Below are 12,662 nucleotides of genomic sequence, written 5' to 3' on the forward strand. Positions count from 1 at the left end.
CACTTACAATATGTGTCCTTAGTTCGCAGCATATACTTTGCGAGCTCTTATATTGTTACTATTATGATGCGTATAATTTATATTAGGACGTATAATATATAGATAGATTATATATAATATATGTAGATACTCAATGTTTAGCCAGAAGTGTGACGTCTTGTAGTGGTGTGGCGCTATAGGCGAACAAGACCTCGTGCTCTGCGCTAGCTAGCGAGAGTTAGTGGACTCATTTGCATGCTGTTTGTCACACCTCGTCCGTGACAGTGTAGTAGTCAGATTTTAAACGTTGCCGCAGCGTCAGGGCCGTGGGCGGGAGGTTGCGAGGTCGTTTGTTGTGGGGAGGAGTGTGAGTGAGGTGTTATAGTTGTGTGCGGGTGGGCGCGCAGGGGGGTAAGGCGTAGTTGCTAAAGGTGTGACGTAACGATGGGGCACGAGCAGGCAGGCAGGTGGTGGCTGTGCCCTGCTTGTGTGGCTGCTATTGCCATCTGTTGTTGTTGTTGTTGTTCTGGTGTATCGCGTGGTTAACATAACGTGAGCGGCAGGTGAGTGTGTTTTAACGATGGGTGGAAGATCACTACTAACTAGATATTTGTGCATGCCGCCCTGCAATTGCATCACTCGCACGCACCGACTGTAGTCGAATCTGCAAGGATCACACTTCGTAGATCCTAGATAACTTCATCGTATCCACAGGCACTTGGAGCGTTTGAATAAAATATAATGCTAAATAAATACGAATGTTAAATATATATTAAATATATTAAATATAATTATATATTTATATAATTATATAAAACATAACTATATATTTATGTTGACAGTGGCTGTCCTCGGCAGCTCATGGCGGCAGCCGATCGTTTTGTTGCCACATGAGCGATTTGACGGCATTTGCCAGCGAAATGTCTGGGGCAATAATAGGTGAAGATGAGTATTTATAGAAAAACATTAAGACTTTGTATAGTAAATAAACATTTCGATATTTATTTACATTATATTTTATTTTATAACGACTGCAAGTGCCCTGTGATCGTAATTCGTGGTTCACCCGAAAACAGAAACGGAATACACGTAGATTGAACGAGAAGGGTATTGTGTGATAGACTAAGAGCTCCTAGTTTAAATAAGTGCGAATGTTTACCCCACCCTTCCAAAAAAAATAGGGGATTATAAGTTGAGATGTACTGATTTATCGGCAGCCATGTTGTTTTATCTCATTATAGGTCTCTCGCAGACGCCGCGGACGTTGTGGCGCGTTGTTCCAGCGAGTTAATTAACTATCACTCGGCGAGAAGCGAGCTTGGAAATTGTTTTTAGTTTGAGCTTCGAACGTGTGACGAAGATAATGAGCCGCGCACTTCTGTTATCAGATCGCAGTTTTTATTTCTGGGGACGTGTTACAGGCAGCAAGGACTGTTGCGTTGCAGTATGCACATGTCACTTGCAGAACAATGTAGCCTATGTGTGTAACGAGGTGCGCAGGCCAGAAACAATTTCGCGTTTGGCGAGTTTCCTGGCTAACAAGATGTTGCGCTTTTTACCCAATATTTTATTTTTTTTTTTTTTTGTATATTTTTTGTCAGCATTATACGCGAGGATCGAGTCGATCGCTGGTGAACGAGTTGGCAACGAATCAAACTTGGCTGTTAATTAAGAACTCGCGTGTTTGTTTCTTAACTCTTGCACTTGCTTACAGGACAAACGTAATAATAGCAGTAATGCGTGGTCCAATAAAAATCACGCTTGACGTTTAGAGTTTTTTATGTATTGTTTTTGTCCGGGCTTGCCGCCGATATATGACGCCATCAACTTACTTTTGTTGTATCTGCGGATTCTCAACTCATGCTTGACTATTAAAAACTGAAAAGGAAACTTTAAATTAAGAAATTAAACAATCCGTTTTAAAATAACCGTGCGCTACGATCGGGCTTTCGTAGGCCTTTACCGATGGACACTGATTAAACTACGCATAACTATTAATAACGCAAGGAGGTTGCCGGCGAAAAGCAATTCTAATGATCCAAGCAAAGATATAAGGTTTTCGTAAACAGATTCGTGGTAGGAGCGCGCAGGTTGATGCTAGCAGTGCGGAATGGAGCAAATACCACAAATATATCGGTAATGATAATAACATGATTAGAGCGTAATACGGCGAGAGCGATCGGTGATAAATCAGTAAAATACTAGTATAATTGAAGTGATATAATGCGAAGCTTCTAATGTACTAGTGTGAATCCGCGTATGATGCTGTTCGCAGCTGATACGATGACGTGATTGGCTTCCTAACTGCATTAGATTTGTCCGTAAACTATGAAGCGTGCATACGATGCCGCGAGGTGACATACGCGCGGCGCTAAGCGCGGGATGGCCGCTCCGCCGGACGTACGTATTGCGTACGAACACGCGAGTGTTCTCTCCCTGTTGCGATTTGTCACGCTGGTTATTTTTTCTCACGGCTCACCCACCCTCAATCAGACCCCATTTTATTTTTTGACATCTGTACATCAGATGTACAGATGTCAAGTGCCGGTTCTACGATTTCAATCCACGAATTTAAAAATCTACGAACATGTGTGTTTTATCGAAACCACGAAAATTGGGATCCACCAAAATAAGTGACTTACGTTCCCAACGATATATGATGTACTACATCATATATCGTTGGGAACGTAAGTTCGTGGATTGATGTACCAACGAAATCCACGAAAATTGGTACCCCACGAAAAAAAGGAATTTGCAGTATATATTGCACGACGCGTGTTTCCGAGCGAATTGCATTAAAAATTTAATCGCACGATTAGCCGCTACCTACGAACTCTCGTATCGTCGGTGTGAAATAATTTCAGAACAGATGGATGTTTTGTAGATACGTTTGTAGGCAGTGAATGAATTAATTAGTGAATTAATGACTCGGAGCCGTGTAGTTACGCGCGCGCTGGGATTAATTGTTCCTATAAAAAAGTTGTTTGAATGAATATTGGTTCTTTTTCATAATCCCGGTGAGGATTGTAAACTATTGCATTTGGGGGGGGGGCGCTCTACTATTGCGTTGTTCGGAGGTGCTACTGGCGGTTGTATGCCTTCAGCTTTTACAACGAGGTTTTAACTTTCGTTTTGTTTTTTAATGACGCGTTTCCAAGCTTTATGATTCATCATGACTGCAATCTAAGATGGCCGTTCGAATAAATGTGCGCGCGTGCTCGAGCGCGTGTGCGTGCGTGTGTGTGTGCGTCTGTGTGTGTGCGTGCGCGCGCGTGTGTGTTTGTGTGCGTGCGCGTGTGTGCGCGTGTGTGTGTGTGTGCGCGCGTGCGTGTGTGTGTGCGTGCGTGCGTGCGCGTGTGTGCGCGTGTTTGTGTGCGTGCGCGTGCGCGTGCGTGTGTGTGTGCGTGCGCGCGTGTGTGTGCGTCTGTGCGTGCGCGTGCGTGCGTGCGTGCGTGCGTGCGCGTGCGTGCGTGCGTGCGTACGCGATGTGTAGGCTCAGTCATCGTCGCATCAATGAATCTCGCTCCTCCGCCACCAGCGCTAAAACATGTGCGGGAGATCTGATGCGTCAGCAGCATCAGCTACCCGGCTCATCTCACTCGCTGTCTCTCTTGTAACGCGAGCCAGTGCAAAAACAACTGCAAGGCAGCGTGACGTATGCACGCCGTATCACTTGCAAGGTTCGCGTATACAGTCACCGGATATATATCCAGCCTATCAACGCATACGAGTTGGTGTATACTCACACACGTACACTCCCTATAACTTCATATATACCCCCCGTGAACACCGCAACGAAATAACCCGGAGTCTGTAAATTCTGCGCTTCATAAACTGTATTTTATGCTGAGCAATTAACACGTTTAGGATGTCTGCCGCAATCGGGTGGCGCGAAACAAGGGGTGTATTATATAGCGCTGTAGAAATAGTTCAATCGATATCCGCGGAGCTGCGCACACAGCGTGCGTGTACGCGTGTGATTGTACGAACGCGTTAAAGTTTTGTTGGCATCATAACGTGTTAGGGCTTCCGTCGCTATATTACACGCGCGCGGTTTTTTGTACGGCAATAGTCCGCGCTCCATTGACTGCGATTAGAAAGTGAGGGCTCTTTGGATAGCCTTGTATATATGCGTAACTGAAGAGGTCAAGAGCTGAAGCAAGGTCATCAACCTTTCCTTGATGTAGAACCTTGTTGTGGAAAGCAGTACAATCTGAGGTCCTATATGCGGTCTATGAAGAGCCAGAAGGATAACTTAATATTGTAGATCTAGGACGATAGGCGGATGACCTAGCTGTGGGGGAATGAACTCGGTTGATGTGCGTGTGCGCTCATGCGTGTATGTGTGTGAAGGAGTGAGTATGGTATACGGTTGATAACCGTGTCAAGGGCACATGTTTTATTTTTTATTTCATTTTTAGCTGCAGCTCTCTCGATCATTGGGCCGTAGTATTTTAGAGCATAACAATTTAGGCACCCATGTAGTATTTGCTCAGGGTGGATTTTGCTTTGCGTGTTTTCGGCCTTTGTTTGTTTATTTTGGCAGCGAGCGCATCCTGGTTATATATTAGCTGCGTTCACACGTATACACGGCTTAGCTGGTACCGTACTTAGTTGGTGCTAAGTCCGGTTAAAATGCGTTCACACGAGATACACGAGATTCGAGGCTTAGCTAGCGCGGTATAATATAGACTGGTACCGGGTCGACAGTTCCACACGCTACGCTAACGTCGTGCAGCGAACAGGTAGCAGTCTAGGTTCACACGACAATCAATACGCGGCCAGCGTGGTGCCGAATATACGCGGCTTAGTTGACGCGGAATATGATTCCGCGCTAAGCAAGCCGGAGCATTTGCGGTTAAGCAAGCCGTGGCTAAGCAAGCCGCGTATATTTTAGCGTGTGAACGCAACTTTCTCCTCGTGTGAACGCAGAGCTACACTGCTGTTCTTGATGAGTCAGTCAACATGCCTCACAAGCTATTGCCGGATCTAGCATTTTGATAGCGGGTGGCTGCAGCAAACTTGGATGGGGAGGGTGGGGTGGGGGGGGGGGTGCCGGTCCATTCCCTGTAAACCTCAAAAGTGTAAATTGCCTGAGGTCGAATTTGAGGTACATATATGCGTACATTTACAGCGTTAATAATTTTAGTTAATGAGTATTCTATTTTTGAAGAGAACACTTCCTTAATATGATAAAGAGTGGCCACGAAAATCAGAACAACTTAGTATTTTTAGTTTCATTTTAGAACGATGATGCATGTTAAATATATATATATATATATATATATATATATCAAGAGCTAATAATAGAGTGCATATCTATTATGCACTCTTGATATATATATATATATAGGCCTATATATATATATATTATAATAATATATATATATATAATTCGTTAACTTGTTCATCATCGTCATTATAACTTATCGAATTTCTAAAATGCGTTAATTTTGCTTAAAATCAGAACAAGCGAAAATGGTCCTGTCATGATTCTGTGCTCACGTGCGTACGTTCGCATGCATGCGTGCGTGCGCGTGCGTGCGTGCGTGCATGTGATGCTTGTTTGTTCAACAGCCCGGCTGTATCACGGGACCTACTCGCGGGCTGTATATGTTGCGTTTGTTTTGTGATGGACTAAGTGGAATTTTCCTGTTGGGGTTTACAGCTAGTAGCCCGATAGCGTATCCTAGCATCACGTGATGCCATTTTTGGGTGCGACGAGCGGGTTTCGCTGGTTATGAAAAACATGACTACTAAGCCAACAATGTGGAATGCAGGACCCTTCACCCTCTAAATCTGCTACTTATGTCATCTATCTCTACTTATATCTTATATCTATATATTTATATATCTATATCTATATATCTTATATCTATATCTTATATCTATATCTTATATCTATATCTCTTAATCTACTTATGGCATCATACTATCTAACTGGCATGCCGATATGCTGTCTGTAATGTGATATGTACCTGCCCCACTGTCTCTTCTCTATCAGCATCTTTATCAGCATCTCCCCTCATTTCTGCCCCGTTTTTATTTCATCCCCACGTTCTATTGCTCGTGCTCTCCTCTGTCTCTCCTTTGTCCTTGTTTCTGTCATGCGCGCTCTCTTTCTCCCTCTCTCTCTTCCTCTCTCTCGGTCCCTCCGATCCCTCTCCCTATCCATCTACTCCCTTCTCTCTCTCCCTCTCTCGGTCCCTCCCTATCCCTCCCTTTCTCTCTCTTCTTATCTCTCGGTCCCTCCGGTTCATCTCCCTCTCTCCCTCTCTCCCTCTCTCGGTCCCTCCTATCCCTCTCGCTCTCGCTCTCGCTCTCGCTCTCGCTCTCGCTCTCGCTCTCGCTCTCCCTCTCCCTCTCTCTCTCCCTCTCCCTCTCCCTCTCCCTCTCCCTCTCTCTCTCCTGCTCCTCTCCCGTCCGCTTTTCTCTCTCTCCGCCTCTCACATCTCTTTCTCTCCTCTCCTCTCTCTCCTCCCCCTCTCGCTCTCGCCTTTCAATCTAAACCCTCTCTCTTCGCCACTTATGCATTTTCTCTCTCGGGCTTCATCATTTTCTCTCTCGGCTTTCAGGATCCCGACAACAGTGCCACCTATGGAGGGCACCAAGGGCCTCAAGTCGCAGGACAGCACGATCGCGTTCCACACTGCCGACGAGGCGGTGCCGGAGAAGGTCACTGAGCCGGAGAGGGAGACGTGGGGCAACAAGATCGACTTCCTCCTCGCCTGCATCGGCTTCTCCGTCGGACTCGGAAACGTGTGGAGGTTCCCCTACCTCTGCTACAAGAACCGGAGGAGGCGAGTGTCGGTTAAGATCCTCGCATGGGGGTGGGGGAGTGTGGGTCGGCGCCTCTATAGAGAGCGGTCGTGGGTGGGTGGGGGGTTTTTCGCTTAGATTAGGTCGTGGGCGGCAAGTGAGCCCGTGCGGTGGCAGGCTGTTTCGCTTAGATAGGTTCGTGGGTGGGTGGGCAGGGTCGGGCTTAGAAGGCGTTTGATGGCGGGTGGGGAGGCGTTCGCTTAGATAGGTCGTTGTGGTGCTCGGTGGAGAGGTCGCTTAGAAGAGGTCGTGGTGGGCTGTGGAGGTTCTCGCTTAGATAGGCGTGGGGGTGGGCTGTGAGAGGGTTCGCTTAGATACGGTCCGCTTGGTGGTGGGGAGGGCCCGGGACGACCGTGGGTGTGGAGGCGTTCGCTTAGAGAGGCTGTGGTGGGGTGAAAGCGGTTTCCGCTTAGAGTAGGTGTGGTGGGGTGGGCCAGGGTGCGCTTAGATAGGTCGATGGTTGTGGGTGGGAGGTGTTCGCTTAAGAGAGATCGTCGGTGTGGGTGGGAGGGTTCGTTAGATACCGGGTCGTGGGTGGGTGGAGGGAGATGGGTTGTTCGCTTAGATAGGTCGTGGACAGTGGGTGGAGGGGTCGTTAGTGAGATCCTGTTACTTGGCTTCTGGCAAGAATGAGTGTAAAACCTCCGCGTACTGCGCGTGCGTAAAAACGCGCGCAGTGTTGTGCTTCCGAAAAACTAGAACGTATATATATTTCCGAGCTACGCGCGGTTGAACGCCATCGCTAACCTATGTATGGTCGGCAATGTATGACGTCCCCCAGTTGGTTCATATACCTACCAGGGCACTGTGGCACAGATGTTCTTAAAATACTGAAATTATTTTATCGAACGCGCACAGTTTCACAAAAAAATACCCGTTTTCTTTGCATTCCACTTAGGAATTTTGTCACTGTATATTGACTTGCATTTGCAAAAGAGATATATATATACGAGACTCGGCCACATCCCCGCAACGCCCCCCGGTGCCAGCTGGCTGGGGAGGCCGGCTAGGCTCCCTACAGTCAGTTTTTTGTGAAAGAAAGTCCACGATATTACGTTCACACAAACGTAGTGGAAGTCTGTAATAAACGGGATTAGTTGCTTGTGAAATGTGCCGCTTTGCATATTATTCGGATTTTTAGTTTGTTATTATGACTCTGCCCCAGGTGCCTGGTTTTCATACCAGCCCGTTAAGTCCGCAAGGCTGGCGGCAATCGTCCAGATGTTTAGCAGGTGTCCTGTCTGTTGTTGTTGTTTTTTGTGTACCCGGAACGGATCACGGTGATATTTTTCGGTAGCGATTACAGCGTTCAGAGACAGCAGAACGGGAGCAGGAAAGTGGGAAATAGCGCGATTTGAGCTCTATCATAAATCTCGGGGTCGGCGCGTCACTTCAAGGCACACGCTGCTAATTGCACGCTAACGGACGCGGTGCGTCTGTCGGCGTAACGGCGGACCGAATAGGCTGCGGAAGGGAAAGAGGGCTGGATGCTGCTTCGTGTACAGGTACGTCGCTGCGATGTTTATGTGGCTTGCATGCGTAGCGGTCTGGTAGTGAGGTGCGTTATAGTGTTTTATGTGTTACTGCGTGGTCGGCGTGTGGGTGCGGTGCCGTGCGTGTGCGTGCTGTGCCGTTGCTGCGTGTTGAATCGCGGTCTCGATTAGGAGGTTTGGTTAGTGTTTTTCACTGCGAGGTTGTGTGGTGGGGTGCGCCGTGTGTGCGTGCGCGTGCGTGTTCGCTGTGCGTGCGTAGTTGCGTGCTGTGTTGTGAGTACGTCGCGTGTGTGTGTGCGTGCGTAATCGTATGTCGCCGCGGCGTTGTTATGGCTTGCGTCCGTCGTTGGTTCCGCGTTCGTGAGGTGCCCAAAATCTGTGTGTAATTTTTTCAACAACAGTTAAATGGGTACGACGCGTTACGTCCTGCCGTAGTCACTATTGTGTCCCAAGCAGGGGTGTCCGTATCACGCGGTGGGTGGGACAAGGGTACAGCTGCCCCCCTCGATTTTTAATATAAATAAAACATAAAATTGTTGACTAAAGTCAGAATTGTCCGTATAAGAATGAAGGGTGTACATAAGTGCCTCAGAATTACCCATCTCCTGCGAGCTACATTTTGCAAAATTTTCTGTGGGAGGACCCACAGACCGCCCACCGGTTCCTCACCCCCTCCTTGAAATCCTGGATCCGCCACTGCCCCCTAGGAATTTGCTCAGCCTACGGCCCTGCCAAGTAACAGGGGGTGTTGCTATCCCCCGGGCGTGGAGGGACAGTCACGTGATACTGTCGACGTATACTTCAAAGTCCAAATCTTCCACAGAAAGATTCCACAGTCATACCTCCGTACTAGACATGGCCTTATATCCCTAACCCTAACCCTAATCCTAACCCTAACCCTAACCCTAACCGTAACCCTAACCCTAATCCTAACACTAGTGCTGCCACATATTGCGGTACTGTCCCTCCACGCCCGGGGGATAGCATTTCCCAGTAACAGGGGGCCGCTACCCATAGTCTGACACAGCTCTCCCGCGCTGTCGCTGCGTGGCTAGTTGTCCCCCGCAGCGACGCCGACGCACGCATACATAACGCCGACGGTTCCCAAGATGGCCGCCGAGCAGCGGGTCGATGTGGCCGACGTGCATGCATGCAGGCACAGCCAGCCAGCCAGCCAGCCGAGAAGGATGGATTTCCTGTTTCAATAAAAATCAGATTAGGAATTCTGAGCGCGCATTGTAGTCGCGGTCGGCGCACGCGGACGGCGATAATATTCTGCTGTCGTTGATAACGGCGTTCCAATCTCGCTATGACTTTTGTGTGGGTATAGTACATGCATGCAGGCAGACTATGCCCACGTAATCGTACACCCTCCCTCCCTCCCTCCCGCGCGCGCGTGTATCGAGAAAGCCTACGTCAGCGCCAGAAACGGTGACGCACGACGGTTATGAATCATGCGCTATTCTTTTGATCACTCGCGAAAGGGGCCGGTGACGGCAGGCGGTCGCCATGGCAACGGAATTTTCAGTGAATATATAGCGTATAACTTCATTGGATTCTCTCGGCGGCTGCGGTCTGCAGCAGCTACAGCTACTCTGCGATCGCCTCCCTATTACTGCGTGCGTCACAGCATGTTATCTCTAAATTCTAGCTCGAAAATCGATGCAGATAGAATTTCGTAAGGAACCGTGGCTTCGTATAAATCAAGCCGCTAGTTAAAAAAAAAAACAGGGGTTTTTCCCCCGGTGATGGCAAGTAGATTTTTATCCTAGAGCTTCTTGATAGCCCCTCTCCCGTGTCATATGACGCAATCGTCGATCGTCTGATAGCCGTGGATGTATGATGTCGGTCAGATATCCGCTTGGGTGATGTCGGCGCTCTATTTTGGAACCACGATTACGGCTCCGGCGAGGATGACAAGGATGGTTAACACTCCGATGTGCGTCAAGCCTAGCGCAGACTTGCGACTTTTGGTTGCTCGTCGGGTCGTCGCTGCAACCTGCAATTAACCGCATGCGATCGGCCGCGCGCTTCGCCGTGTGTGCGCATGCAAGCGACTGCTGTCGCTTCTTTTCATTGTCTTTTTGTCTTTCCATTGTCTTTCCATCCCGCACACATGCTATTTCGAAGCGATTGCGAGCGACGAGTTGCTGAAAATCAAATCGGTTTGATTTCTTGCAACTCGTTGCAAGCGACCAGAATCGCTACGAGTTGCAGTTGCACGTTCTTAGCAACGCTTTCGCCGACGCTAGCCGATTTCACAGCAATTTCGACTGCGATTCTAGAATCGCAGCCGAGATGCATGAAAAAGTCGCAAGACTGCTCTAGACTGAGCTGCGCTAGGCTAAACTGTCTGTCGTGGATGAGACGAGAGTCCGGCGGTGGCTTCCGTACCGCTGCTGTCTGGATCGATATTATGAGACAAAAACACATAAAAAATAACAAAAATTAAAAAAAATACAACAAAGCAAACAAAAGCCCCCGCGAGCTTTGTAGACAAGGCTGCCTTCCTTTGTTCGGCATAGCAATTAATGTGCTTGAGTTTACATGCCGAGACCTATATATTATATCCTATCTTGTAAGAGGCGAGCCACGTGCTACGGATGTAGGGCCGGCCAGATTTCAGAAGGAGATGAGTGATGGAGGGATATGAGGGTTCTCGGGAGGGGGAGAGAGCGGCGCGCGCTACCGTGCGTGAAGAGAAGGAGAGCATATGGGAGCATAGAGAGAGAAGAGAGATGATGGAGCTATAGCAGAGAGAGGGACGTATAGAGAGCAGAGAGAGCAGAGAGAGAGAGGAGCAGATGAGAGAGAGAGAGAGACGAGAGCAGAGAGAGAGAGAGAAGAGCAGAGAGCAGAGAGAGAGAGAGATAGGGTTAGGGTAATCATTTAATTTCTCTTGAATTTACATCATCGGCATTCAAGCCTATATAGCAGCTAAGATCAATGCCGTACACATCCCAAAAATAACCGTAAAGGTATGACCATTAGGTTTTTTTTCCTTCGATCCATACCCAAGAGAGATCCATTCTCTCTTCACACCATTATTGACCGATACTAATGTATTTATTCTTTTACAGGAGCGTTCCTGATCCCATATTTCCTTTTCGTTGCCATTGGTGGCATTCCCATGTTTTACATGGAGGTGGCACTGGGGCAGTTCATGTCGGAGGGTGGAATAAAAGCTTGGAATATATGTCCTTTGTTTAGAGGTAAGTTGGTAGTCTCACACTTGAATAGCATAAGGAGCTGTGTGTACATGGGCGTGCGTGCATCTATCTATCTATCTATCTATCCTATACTATTATCTACCTATCTATACTACTTTATCTATCTATCTGGCCGCTCTGTTCTGCTCTGCCTGTCCCGTTCCGTACCGTCCCGTCCGTCCGTCCGTCCGTCCCTATCCTCTGCTCTGTCTGTCTGCTTTATCTGACCGTCGTTTATTTCTTCTTTTCTCTCTTCTCTCTCTCTCTCTCTCTCTCTCTCTCTCTTCTCTCTATATATATATATTTATTTATTTATTTATTTATCTAGTTATTATTTATTTATGTCAATAATTCCGATTCATTTAGTAGAAAGTGTACGAACCCTTTAATGCAATTAATGAACGCCGAATTTTGCTGATATTCCTTTAGATGACTGCGACCTTACTATATATATATATGTATCTTTACTTCGCTTCTCTCTCTCTCTCTCTCCTCTCCTCTCTCTCTCTCTCTCTCTCTCTCTCTCCTCTCTCTCTCTCTCCTCTCTCTCTCTCTTCGCTTTCTCGCCTTCGCTCTCGCTCTCTCTCTCTCCTCTCTCTTCTCTCTCTCTCTACTCTCTCTCGCTCTCTCAGCTCTACTCGCTCTCTCTCTCTCTCTCTCTCTCTAATTCTCTCTCTCTCTCTCTCTCTCTTCTCTCTCTCTCTATAATATACTATATATATATATATGTATGTAATATACCGGTGTGTGATTGTCAGTGATAGATCGGTTGCCGTCTTACTTGCTTGCAGGCATCGGTTTTGCCCGCAACGACAGTGATTGTATTTTACCTGAACTGTTATTATACAAACATGCATACCTTGACGTGCTCGCTTCGCTACACGTTCGCGCTCCTTCACGGAACTGCCGTGGGGCGTAAGTGCGGCAACGAATGGAACACGCCGCCCAGTTGTTCGTCTCGTTCGACGATGAGCAACCAGGTTAATGGCCACCACTCTTCGTGCAATTGACAGCATGTTATCTGAAGCCTACTTCGCTCCTGAATCCGTCCATGGCGGGCCCGCAGCAGCTAATAGCACGTCATCTAGTCGCACCGGTCACAGAGTTATTGGACGTAAGATCATAAACGCGTAACGTGTCTTTGCTAGCTATTCCGCCAATC

General features: G+C 47.8%; 1 protein-coding gene across 1 annotated transcript in view; it reads left to right on the forward strand.

Annotated features, from left to right (window-relative positions):
• LOC106810804 (sodium- and chloride-dependent creatine transporter 1-like) overlaps positions 1 to 12,662 on the forward strand; it is a 34,990-nt gene that overhangs the window by 419 nt on the left and 21,909 nt on the right. The window contains 3 exon segments of the mRNA XM_014814258.1: positions 6,555 to 6,817; positions 11,375 to 11,503; positions 12,292 to 12,415. Of these exon segments, the coding sequence (XP_014669744.1) occupies positions 6,555 to 6,817; positions 11,375 to 11,503; positions 12,292 to 12,415 (516 nt within the window).

The sequence above is a fragment of the Priapulus caudatus genome, unplaced genomic scaffold, assembly GCF_000485595.1.
Source record: "Priapulus caudatus unplaced genomic scaffold, Priapulus_caudatus-5.0.1 Scaffold475, whole genome shotgun sequence".
Lineage (NCBI taxonomy): Eukaryota > Metazoa > Priapulida > Priapulimorpha > Priapulimorphida > Priapulidae > Priapulus > Priapulus caudatus.